A 17010-nucleotide genomic window follows, 5' to 3' on the forward strand; every position below is an offset into this window, starting at 1 on the left:
ATTTTCTCTCAAACTAAAGACCAGTAAAGTCTTCTTTAAAGATATAGAATATGCTTTTGTAATTAGTTTTCATTGACTTTTGAAACTTCGTCACATCTTTGTAGAACAAGTCGTCTATCTGCAATGTTGTTTTCTTGAAAATAATGAAAATTAAGAGCCTACTTAGATTTTTACTTAGTTTTCACTTATTTTGGCCCTTATTCCTACATAACTTCTAGAAAACTAAATATAAAACATTTAATGAGTCCCATTTTACAGAGAGGTGGTAAAGATGTTGACTCTGATCTTTGAAGTTTAATGTATCCTATTCTTATTCTCCACTTTTTGACATGCCTTTTCTTTCCCCTAGTCTCTTTCTTATTGTCTTGCTTACTAAATAATCACTTCTGAAATAATTTCTCAGAATATATTCATTAACAGTTGTTGCTTTTTAAAAAGGGATGACACAAATAAGATGGTAAATTAAATTGGGTGAAAGTACCAGTAAGTAGCAACCTTGCATTTGACACTAAATTGAGACTCTGCTGATAGTTTTTGCTTTTGTTGTGGGAATTATCACCATCTCTTCTATATTCTGACAGAGATTTAATTCTTATACACTGGTAATTTAAATCCCAGCATTTCTCCTGTTAAATTTGATTTCATTCAAACCAAAGATTAACAAAGCTAATTCTAAAACTCCAGGTGGTAGGTAGTGAAGGCATTACGAAGAAAAGAATTATTCTGTATTTAATAATATTTCTATGTAGCATCTGTACTGAGAATCATTATAGTTTTTAAATTTGTCTGAATCATATGTGCTCTAGTTTGGTAGTAACTATAAAGTGATTTTATATTTTATCATAATTATACATTATCAACTTCTCCTTTATGTATATCACTGGCAGGCTTTTATATCCCCCCCCTTTTTAAAAAGAAAACTCCTTAAGCTGTAACATTACATACTACAAACAGAAAAGTGCACAGATAATGAGTGTAAATTCAGTAAATTACCATGAGGGACTATGTCTGTATAACTCACCACAGAGGTAAAGATATAAAATACCAACACTCCAAAAGACTCTCTTTTTTTTTTTTTTTTGAGACAGAGTCTTGCTCTGTCGCCCAGACTGGAGTGTAGTGGCGCTATCTCAGCTCACTGCAAGCTCCACCTCCCGGATTCGTGCCATTTCCTGCCTCAGCATCCTGAGTAGCTGTGACTACAGGTGACTGCCACCACGCCTGGCTAATTTATTTATTTATTTATTTATTTTTGTATTTTTGGTAGAGATGGGGTTTTACCGTGTTAGCCAGGATGGTCTCGATCTCTGGACCTCGTGATCCGCCTGCCTCAGCCTCCCAAAGTGCTGGAATTACTTAAGCCACTGTGCCCGGTCCCGAAAAGACTCTTGTATGTTCTCCAGACATTACTTTCCTTCCTGCTCAAAGGAGGCCACTCCTCTGACTTATTCTATGTATTTTTGAAACTTATAATTTTATATCATCTTGTCTGGCTTCTTTTTAACATGTTTGTGAGATCGATTCATTCTGTTTCATGTAGCAGTACTGTTCATTTGCTCTCATTGATGCCAGTGTTTCATCGGAATGTTATATATAACTTGCTGTCTTTGTTAGTGAAAATATAAAGAGCTATCAGTTTGGGGCTGTTTGAATAATGACACTCTAAAGATTCTTGAACATAGTGTTTTTGGTGCTCATTTGCACACATTCCTATTGAGTATATAGGAGTGAAAGTGGTGTGGGTCATGTTTTTTAAACTGTAGTAAATAGGGCCAAATAGTTTTCCAAAGTAAGTATACTGATTTACACTTTACTAGCAGTAAATGGGAGTTCCAGTTGTTTCACATTCTTGCCAACACTTATGGTATCAGTCTTCTACATTTTGGATATTCTGATTAGTGTATATTTCTTATTGAGATTGTAATTTTTACATAATGATAACTTACAATATTGATCATCTTAGGAGGGTTATAGGGCATTACACTATTGTATTGGTGAAGTATCTTTCTTGTTCAAATCTTCCTTATTCTATTGGTTTGTCTGTTTTTTACTTTATTACTTAATATACAAGTCCTTTATTGAATATATTTTTAAAGTATCTTGTTCTACTCTATGACTTACCTGTTTATTCAGGTATGTTTTGAAACATAGAAGTTTTTAATTTTAATATGATTCAATTGATCAGTCTTACTAGTGCCATTTGCATCCTGCTTAGAAAACCTTTACTCACCACAGGGTCATGAAATATTTTCTGTATTATCTTTTAGAAACTTTCTATCATCTAAATTTAGTGACAATATGAAGTATCACTCCCCCCCCCGCATATGAATATTCACTTAACACCATTTTTTGAAGACTTGCCATTTTCCCATGACTCTGCAGTGCCACCTTAACATAAATCAAGTGTGTATATATACACTGCCTTCTAATACACACATACATATATGACTTATTCTGGATATTAACATTCTGTTTCATTGATCTGTTTGTTTTTGCACCAATACCATATTGTCTTAATTCTGTAACTTTATATTTTGTAAATAATATTTTCTCACTTATTTTTTCTTCTTCACAATTATCTTGACTTTTCTCAGCCCTTGAATTTCCATATGAATTTTAGAATCAGCTTGTAACTTTATACCCCAAATCAAAATCCTAATGGGATTTTGATTGGAACAGAATTGAATCTGTAGATCAATTTGGGAACAATAACATTTTTATAGTATTGGGTCTTCTGATGCATGAACATGATACTTGTCTTCATTTACCTAGGCTTTTAAAAATTTGCTCTTTCAGTAGTTTACTGTTTAAATGTCTTCTACATCTTTCTCCAGACTTGTACCTAGTTTTAGTTTTTCATAATGTCATCATAAAAAATAACTTATCTTAATTTCAGTTTCTAATTGTTCCTGCTTTATGTGAAAATGTATTTTTAATATAGTGGATAAAACTACTTGTTTGTGTCAAATAGTTTGACTCTACAGTAATTTTTCTGCATACACTTTTATCAACTAAATGTAAAGATCTTTTTGTTCCTTTCCATCCTTTATACGTTTCTTTTTTTCTCTTGCCTTACTGCACTGGCTAGAACTACTTTTTCAACATTGAATACAAATGATGATAGGAACCATCCTTGTAAACTTTCAATATTTCTCCATTAAGATATGGCGTGTGTTGTAGCTTTTATTGTAGAAGCCCTTTATCACTTAAGATATTCTCTTTTATTCCTGCTTTGTACGTGTTTTTATCATGAATGGGTAATGAATTTTGTCAAATACTTTTTTGCATCTAATTAATTACATCATTTTTGTCTTTTATTCTTTTAATGCAACACGTTGCATTGATTGATATTTGAATGTTACATCAATCTTACTTCTGAAGTAAACTCAATTTGGTCATGGTACATTATACTTTTTATATATTGCTAAAATTTATTCGGTATTTCCTTTAGGATTTTTACATCTGTGTTCATTAATGAGATTGGCTCATTCTTTTCCTCATAAAAATAGTTGGGAAATGTTTTAAATTTCACTGTTCTCTGTAAGAATTTATGTAAGATTGGTGTTAATCTTTTTTTGAATATGTGGAATATTATTTACGAGACCATCTTAGAGTTTTTAGCCCCTCTTTTATTAAGGCTACCAATATCCTAAGTATGGTTAGAGCTGCATCCCATGCATTTTCTTTTTCTTTTTTTGGCACTGGGTCTCACTCTGTCACCCAGGCTAGAGTACAGTGGCGTGATCGTGGCTAACTGCAACCTCCGCCTCCTGGGTTCAAGCAATTCTCCTGCCTCAGCCTCTCAAGTAGCTGGGATTACAGGTGTGCACCACCACACCCAGCTGATTTTTGTATTTTTAGTAGAGACAGGTTTTACCATGTTGCCCAGGCTTGTCTCCAACTCCAGACCTCAGGTGATCTGCCCACCTTGACCTCCCAAAGTGCTGGGATTACAGGTGTGAGCCACTGCACCTGGCCTTGCGTTCCATACATTTTGATATATTTTATTTGTATTATCATTTGTTTAAAAATATTTTCTCTTTTATATTTTGATTTATTCTTGAACCTTCAATATTAATTTCTAAATATACATTTAATGTCCTTACCAACATGCTAGGGATTAAGTCTCTCATTTTTCCATTTGCATTCTGTTTTCTTTGCTTGTTCTGTATTACTTTTCTTATTTCTTGCCTTTTTTTAAACATAGTGTTTATTTTGACTTTCTTTCCTTTAGCTGTATTAATTATAGTCTTTAATCTCTTAGTCATTACTCTATAGATGCCAACATGCATTCCTAACTTACTGAAGTCTAATATTAATTAGTATTTTATCACATCCCAGACAATACAAGGAACTTAGTACACTTTGACTTTTTTCATTTCTTTTACAATTTATGTAGTGTCATTGGTACTTACATATATTTTGAACCTTATACATTTAAAACCCCACAATACCCAATATAATAAAAATACCTAGCTATAACTGTTTTTAGACTTAATATACATTGATATTGATTTACACATTTATCATTTCCTTTACCCTCTGTTTCTTCCATCTCTAAGCTTCCACTAGAATTGTATGTTTATTCTACCTAAAGAATACTTATTCATATTTTCTTTTGTGTGGATATGCTCATGACAGATTATCTCAATTTTTGTTTGTCTGAATGTATTCTTAGTTCACCTGCCGTTTGAAAGGGTATTTTTGCTAGGCCAGCAGTTATTTTACTTCAGCCCTTTGCAGTTATTTTACTTCAGCCCTTTGCAGTTATGATTCCACTGTCCTTTAGCTTCTGTTATTTCTCTTGGGAAATCTGTTGTTGATCAGCTTGTTGCTCCTTTGAACATAAATTGTGCCATCATTCCCTGTACCCAGCTACTTTTAGTATTTTCTCTTTATGATTTTCAGAAGTTTTATATTATGGATGTGACTTTTGTATAGTCTTCTTAGTTTTCATCTTGCTTGGTACTTCTGGAGTCTAGGTTAATGTATTAGTAAGTTCTGTGTTACTGTGTTTTCAAATACTGCATTTGTTCATTTTCTCTCTTCTTTCTTTATGGTAATCCAACTCTACTTATGTTAAACCTTTTTATTGTAACCTGTATATTGATTATATTTCTTCTGTATTGTCCATCCTTTTGTATGTTCAGTCTGTATGTTTTCTTACCTGTTTTTTGGTTTGTAATTTTTTCATCTGTAAAGAATTTAAAAGGTTTATCATAAGAACCAGTCATTTAGATTCATTTCTCAGTTCTAGAATTCCATTTGAGTCTCTTTTATGATTTCTGCTTTCTTCCAAAAATGTTAGTCTTTTATTTTCTTGAGTGTATTAGACATTGTTATTTCAATACTCGGTTCTGATCTAAATACCCTGTGGATCTGTTACTGTTGTCTGCTGTTTCTGTTGGTTTTAGGTGATACTGATTTACCTCCTTGTATGACTAGTTATTTTTTATTCAATACCAGATATTGTGTATGAAAATTGTAGAGACAATTTGAAGGCTAGCATGATGTTATATTTATTCATAGAAGATTTATTTTGGCTTCAGAAAGGTGGCCAAAGGACTGACAAACCCAGATTACTTTAATCTAGGCAGGGATTGAAGTTAAATTCAGTCTCTGTTAAAGTTTGTCTGTTTCTGGTTCATTTTTCCTCAGTTCTAGTCATTCCTTGTTAGTAGCTCTTTAGTTATAATTTTAGTCTTCCTAGCTTCATTTGTCTCTTGGCATCCAAAAGGGAGCTTTTGGGGATTGGCCAACCCTTCCAGGGGTAATGCACCTCCCAAAGAGGTGCACATACCTTTGGGTTTTCTACTTGTCTGAGATCACAACCCCATAATTCGTCACTGTCTTGGTTCTCAGTGACTTCAAACAGATGTTTTTGATTTTAATAGTTTCTTACATTTTCTAGTTCTTACGAAGAGGTTTGATTAATATTACCTAGTTCATCATGTAGAAACAGAAGAAATTGTGACTGTTTTTATACTGAATTATAATCTTTAGATGGTTATTTTAAAATCTAGTTTTCTATAGATTATCAGACATTTTTCATTTGTTTATACTTTTATACACAATTTCTTAGCATAGATTTGGATATACATCCATAACAGAAAGCTTTAAGGCATATGAAGAGATAACCACTAAAATAGATGGATGCCCACAGTTGTACTGTATATGACCAAATTAGATTTCAAGTAGATAAAATTTAGCTATTAGGAAGAAAGATTTAAGTTTAGTATTATTTTGGCCATCTATCTTTTTTAAGACAGCAAGGAAATGCTGTTTCATATGTAAAATAACTACACCTTATACAACATTTCTATTTCCCAAACTTGCTTAGATTCTTGGGCTTTCTACTTATCAGAAATTGGGTGATCTCGTTTATTTTTAAAGTCTCTTCTTTATCTTAGCAGGGTAGTAATATTTAGAAAGATAAACGATAATTTGTTTAGAAAGATAAATTTTTTTTCCGATAATGTATTACTCATAATTTTCATTCAAATATCAAAATATTCTTCTCTTTGTTCATCTTTGTAGAACTCCAGAAATAACTATTTACCCCTTACTTCTTTTTCTGTAAACTTGTTTTTTTATTTACTGATCAAAAGGTTTTTAACTAAAATCAAGGATTCCATGCACTTCCAAGATAAGGATAACATCAATCTAAAGACTCAATTATTTTCTGTCTTCACTGCTTACAGACAGGGAACACAATCTCTTCAGCCTGGACCTGTGTAGAAGAATTTGGAGAAAATAAACAGGTAAGAGTTTATTAGGTAAAAGTCTCTTAGGAATATTATGTAATATAGTTAGTTGTCAGAAAACCAGTTGTAAATTGTTCTTTATAATGAAACTAATGAAACTTTATGAAGTATTTTGTGTAATAGCCTTGTTAATTACAGACTCATTAAGCATATGTTTTAAAAAGCTAAAGTGATTTCTGTATTTCAGGTCTTCTCAAAACATTTAACATGCTAGTATACCTTGAACCACTAAGATGGTAAACAGTATTATAAATTAGATACATTTGGAGTTAGTGTGTTATTTATAGATTATCCAAGTATTTCTCAAAAGTATCTGAAAATAGGACTCTCTTGTTTTTCAACCTTAAACCCAAATCTTATTGCAACAATTTGGAATAAAAGTTGTTTTACTAAGACTTAGTGTTTAGTTTATTCAACAAGGTACTTCTTGAGGAAGACGAGTTTTAGTAAGAAGTTAAAAGATAGCTTGTTATTTGAGTCAGGATTATTACTTTACCAAGTCTTTTTTTACATGTAGAGGGAAAAGAATGTGGTGTGTTCTAGGATATAATTCATGTACTACTACATCTGTGTCCTTGAGTTAAGTTAACTTGACCTTTTTGTGCTTCACTTCCTCATTAACAAAGGGGATAATAATAGTACTTACATGTCTGTTATGTGGATTCAGTTGTACTAATTTTGTGTGATTATTTTTATCACTTAATAAGTGATAAATAGTGGCCATTACAATTAATATAATCTGTTCTCAGACTCAGAGAAATGCTTGTTATACTGGAGACTTAAAATTTTATTTTTAAAAGATCTTAGCATAAAAATTCAAATAAGTGATGCCAGTCTTAGAGGTCCTTACAACTTTTTATAGTTCAAAATTTGAATTACAAGGACTGATTTTACTCATAGAAATAAAACTTGAAAAGAATTGTTGCATTTTCTAAGGCTTTTCTTTTTTGCCCACATGGTTTATTTAGTGAGCTACAACTTTTTTTTTTATACTGAAGCCTACCTGGATTGCTGCAGCTCTGATGGTAATTTTTTCTCTCATAAGGCTGCTGTTCTATTACTCACTTTCCAAATGGCTTAGAAAGTAGCATTAAAAGGAGTTGGACATAATTATCTCTTAATACAAAGGTAGCAAACTAGAAGCTCTAAATGTGGTTTGTTTTTTTTTTTAATGGAAAGCAACTAGGCTTATTTTCAGTACAAATAAGTATCTGTTGTTTCATTCTTGACGCTCTTTGTGTTCTTTTTGTGTGTTGCCTTGCCTGAAGGCATTTGAGCTTTTAATTGCTGCATTTAATATATTTGAAGATTTTGTTCTGTTTTGTTTTTAATGTTTTCCCATTATGTATTAACTCTATTAAGATTTCTTCCCTGATACTCAAAGTTCAGTGAAATAACTGCCTCTAAGGTCAAACAGGTTTGGGAAAAACTATACTAAATACTTCCTTTGGAAAATCATAGTGCATACTAACATCCTAGGTAATTGAGGTAGCAACCTGTTTAATGTATAAGCCTATCTGTTCTGAATTTTTCTTGAGATTATTTGGCTATAGGATGCTTGTTTTGAGAAATTCTTGCACTTTAATTGTATGGGATGTAGTTTGGAAAACGCTGAAGCTAACCCAAAGACACACTTGAGTTTTGTTTTTGTTTAATATGTTTCTGACTTTATTGAGGTATAAATAAAATACAACAAAATGCCCGTATTTAAACTGTACAATTTGTTTCATTTTGATTTATGTATGCATCTGTGAAATGACACCACAATTAAGAAAACAAACATTTCTTTCACTCCTAAAAGATGCCCTATGCCCCATTGTAATCCATTCTTCCTTCCATTCTCTCTCAGGCAACCACTGTAGATTAGTTTGTATTTTCTAGAATTTCAAACCCTTGCTTTCGAAGGTTTAAATTGTAATCTTTAGATAATTTAGAATTTCATTTTAAAGAAATTTCATTTCTTTAAATATTTTCTCTGCTTATTTAGCTCTTGATTTTCTATACTAGAATAGAAAGTACAAAATAAATGATAGATATTATTTATACTTATATGATATTTTAATCTCTGTGTTTGAACCCAGCCATATTTTATGTTCTGGGAATGGATAGTAGTACAGCTTAAAAAAAAAAAAAAGTTTTTTTTTTTGCAGATAAAATTTAGTGTTTCAGTGAAAGTAAGTTATTGAGATAGTTATTTCAGTCGTGGTTATTGAACATTAGAAATTGAAATAATAATAAAATGGTACAATAAGGATTTTTTTAAAAAAAAATTTCAATACAGATCCCATAGGAATCTAAAGAAATGCTTAAAATATGTGTTAAAGGTCTGATAAACGTACTTCATAGATGAAAAGATAAGGTGTTTCATCCTTAACAATGGTGGGAATGTAAAGTAGTATAGTCTTAACTACCTTGAAAACAGTTGAGCAATTTCTCGAAAAGTTATACTGGGAATTACTGTATGACTCAGCAGTTTCATTCCTAGATACTTACTAAAGAGAATTGAAAACATATGTTCACACAGACACTTGTACATATTATTCCTTAGCAGCAGCATTAATAATAGCCAAAAGATTGAAACAACCCAAATACCTATCAACTGATGAATAAACAATGTATAATCTAGCTGTATGATGATATATTATTCAGCCATTAAAAGGGATGAAGTTCTGATACATGCTACAACATGTATGAGCCTTGAAAGCATTATGTTATGAAGTCAGTTCCAAAAGACCACATAAATTTATATAAAAAGTCCAGAATAGGCAAGTCTATAGAAATAGAAAGGCTTGTAGTTGCTGGGGCTGAGGAAAGAGAGAATGGGTGTGACTGCTAATAGATAGAGTTTCTTTTTAGGATGATGAATATGTTCTGGAATTTTATAGTGGTGTTGTACATGTGATAAAAATCACTAAGTTGCACACTTAAAGATGTATCGGAAAGTGGATGGGTGTGGTGGTAGAACTCGCATAGCTAACAGAGAAGAAAAACCAATTGTGAGGAATATGTTTTTTAATGAAAAATTAGTCTAAAGAACAGTCAGAAACAAAAGAAAAAGGGAGTCAAAATTAATATGAGAAGACACTTTTATCTCACTTTAAAGTCTCTATTAAGGGTTTTCTTCATCTTTAAGACAGAAAAGCAGCTAAGAATTAGTGATGTTTGGTCAAGATGTGTAAGACGAATTAGAAACAAAACAAGAAATACATTGAAGCAATATATCTATCCACTGTTTACATTTTCACTGAGAAACATACTGGTGTTATTTGCTACCAGACTGTCTTTGTGTTGAATACAGAAAGGTGGTAGACCAAATTACAATAGCTGCATAAACAGGCCTGACAAGTGTGTGGTATATGTACTGCCAGTCTCTACTCTTGCTCCTGTGTCAGATGTGGCATAAGTCATCACTCACTTTCCTGTTTATTCCAGACACACAACCAGAATCTTTCTGAATCTAAAATTCCTATTAGCCATTACTGCTTAATTGGAATTGCCACTTAAGGTTAAGTTTATTTGCTATTCTTTGTATATATCAAATTTGTTCGATGAAAATATTTGTATTCCATATATAAATATGAAATTAAAGATAACATTTGATCAGGTTTTCTGTAATAATCCACTATGTCAGAGCAGTTGTTCTCTCTTTTTTTTTCCCACAAAACAGCCTTTTCTTCAAGTGAAAGTTTAGCATATAAAACAAGGGAGTTGAAATAAGAAGTATGGGAATGGGCGGTGCAAGTGAAAACCAGGTAGTTTAGAGACCAGCACTGTGTGCTTTAGTTCTGTCACCCCCATAATAACCTCTTCAGACAGTTTCTCTCAACCATGTTTAAGAAGATTGCCAGAGTAAAAAAAGCTTAAGGAAGTGGAAATAATACTTTCCTAGGAATCAGGAGGTGTGAATTTAACTTGTTCTTTGTCTATTCAGCTTTTGTCTCTGTCATTCATCAGTGAAAAAGGTCATTTGATTTAGAGTTTAATAAGGTCTGAACCTATTCCTGGTTTGTGATTTTGAATGAGTGAATTTGACTCATCAAAAACTATCAGTATCAACAAGAAAAAGACAAAGCCAATAAAAATAAACAAGGGGCTTAAACAGATACTTTACCAAAGATATTTAAATGGGCAATAAACATGTTGTTAGTCATAAGGGAAATCAGAATTAAAACCACTGGGAGATACAATAATTCACTAGAATAGGTATGATTAAAATCTCTGGCAGTGCCAAATGTTAAGATGTGGAGCAACTGGAAGTGTCTCATATTTTACTGGTGTGAATATAAAACAGTCATACTGGAGAACTCTTAAGCAGTATGGGTCATCTGTCCTATGACCTAGCAATCCCATTCCCAGATATTAAAACATATAACCCAAAAGAAATTAAAGAAATTTAATTAAAGAAATTAAAACATATAACCAACAAAAGATTTGTATAAAAGTGTTCCTAGCAGTTTTATTCATAATAAAACTTAGAAACAACCCAGATATTCATCAGTAGGCAAACAGATAATGAAATTGAAGTATATTCATACAATGAAATAATACTCAACCATAAAAAGGAAGAAACTACTGAAATATACAATGTGAATGAATGTTAGAAATTATATTAGGAGATTGTCTGGATCAGCTTTCTGGAATAATTTTACCAAAACAAGCTATTTGAGTTTTGACGTAGCAAGGCAAGATACGTCAGTGGGTTCTCTTTGAATGGAAAAAAGCATTCTTACTTTGTATAGAAGCCTCCTCTTTTTGTAACTAATTTTTTACTGGTAAAAATTAATTCAAATGTACTTAAAATTATGTTGAGAGAAAAGGTAGACATAAAAATCTTTATTACATATTTTATGAAGTCTAAGAACAGGCAAAACTAATCTATTGGAGTAGAAATCAAAAGGTGGTTGCTTCCAAGTGAAGGTCTGTTGGCTGGAAAAGGGCACAGGAAATTTCTGGATTGGGGATATGTTTTATATCTTGTTTTGAATATCCATTACATAGATTTATACAATTATCAAAACTCATTGAAATAAACATATGATGTATGCATTTTATGTGAATTGTATATCAATGTTCAAAGTGTTAAGGCAATTTCATAACACTTAGTGTATAACTTAGACATTCTGAAATTGGCTCTGTGTCATTCCTTAAGAAGGGATCGGAAGTACAGATCCTTGTCTGAGGCAGAAACAGTGGGATTGAAGAGCTAAGGATGTTCATTGGGAAGAAAAACTAGGGCTGGGCAAATAAGTATATGCTAGGAATTTTAACTAATTTAGTTATGTATTATTTTCTTAAAATTAGAATTTCTTTTTATTTCCTATGATATGAAAATTGTATGTTATAGTAGAGCTGAGGAAAACATGATTGTACTTTTAGGTTCATTCCACTAAGCATTTTCAGCTTACATTTCATTCATTTAAGTTTGGTTTGTATTGTATTTTCTAAACAGCTAGATGTCTTCCTGAATATATTTAGATTCTTAGTGATTTTAGTAATAAAATTTATTTTTGAAATGCTTGTAAAATCTTACAAACTTCTGAAACCTTTTGTTTCCTAATCTTTGTTATTTGTGAGGGGTTTTTTTCCTTTGGATTTATGCTACATGAATAAAGTCATAATCAACTTTTAATTTTGTATTTAATTTTGTCTCCTTGAAAATACACAATATAACAATTGATCATTGTATATATTTAAGGGCTTAAGTTCAAGGTTTACAGTGGGGACTATCAGGAATGCGGATAAGCTAAGCATTTTGCTAATAGCCAACTGCTTGGCTATCCACTTTCTGAAATTTTTCCCTGAAGATACCTTCAGTATCCACATTTCATGAATAGGCTGCATTAGGTCTTGAGTGGATGTAAATGCAAAACAGAAGTTATTTCTCTTCGAAAACTACATTTCTCTGTTTGCAGTAGCCTGCTCTTCTAAATTGAATTGTTGATAACCACATTGTTAAAATTTGAAGAGCTAGATGTATTACAGATATTGGCTAATAAGGAATTGACTGTATTTGCATAATAATTTTCAGGAGGAAAGAATCAGACTTTTTTAAATAAAGCAATTATTTGGGAATACATGGAGCCAGTAATGGTCGCGTTTACACTCAATACCAAACCCTTCAGGTGAAGTGGATCCTTTAAAAAAAAAAGGGGAAAAAAAAGCACCAGGCACGGTGGCTCACACCTGTAATCCCAGCACTTTGGGAGGCTGAGGCAGGTGGATCACCTGAAGTCAGTAGTTCAAGACCAGCCTGACCAACATGGTGAAACCCCGTGTCTACTAAAAATACAAAAATTAACTGGGTGTAGTGGTGGGCGCCTGTAATCCCAGCTACTTGGGAGGCTGAGGCAAGAGAATCTCTTGAACCCAGGAGGCAGAGGTTGCAGTGAGCTGAGACCGCACCATTGCACTCCAGCCTTGGCAATGAGTGAAACTCTGTCTCAAATAAATAAAAATAAAGAAAAAAATTGTATGGTATATAGAGTCATCCTACTTTGGATGTTAGAAAAGTAAATGGTATCAAAGTAATTTCTCATTCATTTTCAAAATACTGAAAATATTTGGAACTGGTTACTCTAAATGTATTTATGTGTTCCTGGAACAGATCACTTTGTTGATCTTATGGTACCATTCATAAAAAGGTTATAAAATTTGTCTAATTAGAATTTTATAATGCTGGAAATTAAACGTATATTTAACTGATTTTCATTTTTCCTTTTTTTTTTTTTTTTCCCTGAACTAGGTCCTTTCTGATGTTGCTTGAGCTTACTCTCCTGCAGTTGATCTCATTCCTGTTGGCTAAACATTAAGTCCCATGACAACATTAAGTTAATGCACCTATGGTGTAGGCATCATTTATAGTACCAGGACAGTATTATAGAAAAAAACCTTACCTGTACATTAGATGACCTAATTTCTTTTCTTCCATTCCTAGAAACACCATAATGTTTCTAAATAATGATTTTATAGTCATTGTCACACCCTTGGCTTATTTTACAGTAAAGAACATAGTTGAGTTTTTGGAAGGTACAGGATTTAAAAATTTGGTCTGTAACATATATACACACATAAATGTTGCAGTTAATGAAACAGGAAATTATTGATGCATAAGATGAATGTTTATTGTGAAACAGCAGTATTTCAAATATAATTATTTTTTAATAATTTGGTTTAATTTTGGATATTTTTCTATACTATAAGTTGATAATGGTTTTTTGAAGTAACTATAAGTTGATAATGGTTTTTCGAAGTTTATTTAATAAAGATGATTCATTTTACTGTTTTATCATACCAGTAGGACTTTTAATGTTAGTATGTTGAGTTAGATAAATGTTTATATTAGTGTTTAAATAATGAAATATTGGCCAGCTAGTTTATACCAAATGTTTTTGCAGTCCAGGGGTGAATGTTTCTGCTGGTTTGATGCCTAATACAACTTCAAAGAAAAAAAAAAACAAATATGAATTCACTGTTTTTTATCTTTTCTTCATGGACTACCCCTTAGAACCAAATTTAAAAGAAGCTTCTTTGTAGAGCAAGAGAAATGAGATGTCTCTTTTTCTATAATCAAAACCCCAAGAAATAGTAGATATCCAAGAATTCATTCTGGTAAGATCTCCGAAACATTGTGTGACTAAAGGAAAGGTAATACTGACAAAACTCTGAGGATTTATAGTGCAGTGAATGCTGAAATAATCTTTAACCAGCAATATAGTATCATCAAGATTTCCAATGTTAGAACATTATGTTAAAATGTGATTATTATTTTAATGCTTTGTCTCTTTAAATTAAATTTGTGTCCATAAAGATGTGCAGCATAATTGTTCATGTATTTATTTACAGACTACAATTTCCGTCGCAGCTCAATAAATAGTCTTTCCCCTGTTAGTGCTACCCTCTCTTCTGGGACTCCCAGCGTGCTTCCTTATACTTCAAGGCCTTATTCTTATCCAGGCTATCCCTTGTCACCAACAATATCACTTGCTAATGGCAGCCATGTTGGACAGCGACTATATATCTCCAATCAGGCCTCATTCTTCTGAAGAAAATACTAACATTAGTATGAAAATTTGTGTAAATTTGTAGTAGTAAACTTGCAAATTAAAATACTGTTTTATTTTAGAATCGGGTTTGCACATTTGGTTTTAGAAAGATATTCTAAAGTACTAAACAGCTATAATTCAGAATAACATGGAGTTGCAGAATTTATAAAAATGCAGAGTTTAAAAAGTTATTCAGTGGTTTCTCTTGATAAAGGTACAGCAAACTACTATTCTTTTTAAACTTTTGGGATTTTCTTCTAATTCCTGAGTGGGCAATAGAACCTAGTCATTTATGTTAATTTTTTGCATAATTTTACTAAATAGCATTTCACAAAAAGCACTTGAAGACAGTGGTTATAGTAGATTTGATTACCAAGGATCACTATCTGTACTGGAGATTAGAACAATTATATGACCAGAAGCATCTAACCATTATGTAGAAAGAAATGAAGAGACAAAAAGATTAAGATACAAATTTTCTGCAGTACTAAAGAAAAAGCAGTCTACCATTGTGGTCCTTGAAAATAACTATAGATATTTTTGTTATTTGTTATACACAAATTATAATTTTGCTGTTAATGTATTTAAGGAGTTTATAGTTATGCTTCATTTGTGTTTTTGATATTCTTTGTATTGTTTTAATAACAAGTGTTATGGGTTTTTAATGTTGAAATCATGTGTTAATTTTTGTACTTGAATTCAAATTTTTTGACATTAAATATGTGATGCTTCTAATATGTGTGTTTTCTTTTTACTAGAATGACAAAACCTTTAGCTCTCACAATCACTTTGAGCTTTTCTTGAGAACATTTTCACTTGTTACACAGTCATAGGCTCAGTGCTTTCATGAGACTCAAGTGAAGGATGTTGAAGAAAGAAAATTGTTTTTATATACTCAAAGGAATATAAATCATTCTATAAAGACACACATGTATGTTTATTGCAGCACTCTTTACAAAAGCAAATACATGAAATCAATCCAAATGCCCATCAATAATAGACTGGATAAAGAAAATATGGTGCATATACACCATGGAATACTGTGCAGCCATAAAAAGGAATGAGATCATGTCCTTTGCAGGGACATGGATGAAGCTGGAGGCCATCATCCTCAGCAGACTAACACAGGAACAGGAAACCACCACATATTCTCGTTCATAAGTGGGAGCTGAACGTTGAGAACACATGGACAAAGGGAAACAACCACACCAGGGCCTTTTGGGTGCTGGGGGTGAGGGGAGGGCATTTAGCAGACAGGTCAAAAGGTGCAGCAAACCATTGCACATGTATCTGTGTAACCTGCATGTTTTGCACATGTATCCCGTTTTTTTTTTTGGAAATAATAGTTTTGCAAAACAGTAAATTATTTTCAGGGACTAATAGAAATACTTTGTTAATAGACCCACTGAAGTTTCTGCCTTTCAGTTACAAATTAATGAATTCAAGTCATTTTGACTTAAATATTGTAGTATACATTTATAATGATTTCTAATGATAGTTTTTATAATTGATGTCTGAGAAATCAGATAACAAACTTTACCTTTTTTAATCAACTCATTGTGCAGCTGTATGGGACATAGGATTTGTAAACAGAATTTGAAATAGTTGCAAATATTTTTTCTGCCCAAGTTTCAAGCAGAAGTTACGTGGACATTAATCTCAGTTTTTTCAACCTTTAAATGTTCATTCCATATAAATCATATATAATACTTCCAGTTTACTGCCTTATATTTTCTAATTTAAATGAGCATAGACACTGCTTAACAAATACTGTATTTCTCTTTACTCAACTGTTTGAATTGCATAGATTTTGCTCTTTAATTGCCAGGTATATGTGGCTCACAGGTGCATATCACTCAGCATACAGTGAGTATTTTGTTGGTGATTGTGGTAATACCCTTGGAATACAGAGGTTACTCAGACTCCAAGCCGAAAGAAAAAGTGACACTTAGTTTTTCATAGAAATGCTTGAAATAGCCCATCATAACAATTGCAAGTTTCCACATAGCTTTTTCACTTTCAAAAAAAAACAATTGAGCTTACGAACCACACATTGTATTTGGAGATCCGTGGTGATTGGATGAGAAGCATATAAGCTGTGTTAGATCCCACTCCATTAAGTAACAGCTCTTTGAACTTGGACACATTTTTAAATCTTAGCCATACTTTTCACTTCTATAAAGTGGTGGTACACGTAAGTAAAA

General features: G+C 32.1%; 1 protein-coding gene across 3 annotated transcripts in view; it reads left to right on the forward strand.

Moving 5' to 3' along the window:
- The window catches only part of RBM46 (RNA binding motif protein 46), a 49536-nt gene extending 33995 nt beyond the window's left edge, over nt 1–15541 (forward strand). For 2 of the 3 annotated variants that reach the window (XM_078002386.1, XM_015139380.3), the window contains exons 5-6: nt 6702–6761; nt 13507–15541. In XM_078002386.1, the coding sequence (XP_077858512.1) occupies nt 6702–6757 (56 nt within the window). In that variant the 3' untranslated portion in view covers nt 6758–6761; nt 13507–15541. The remainder of the gene's footprint in view (nt 1–6701; nt 6762–13506) is intronic. The other variant, XM_015139377.2, reaches the window with a different exon arrangement.
- The last annotated feature ends 1469 nt before the right edge of the window (nt 15542–17010 follow it).

This window comes from Macaca mulatta, chromosome 5 (genome assembly GCF_049350105.2).
Source record: "Macaca mulatta isolate MMU2019108-1 chromosome 5, T2T-MMU8v2.0, whole genome shotgun sequence".
Lineage (NCBI taxonomy): Eukaryota > Metazoa > Chordata > Mammalia > Primates > Cercopithecidae > Macaca > Macaca mulatta.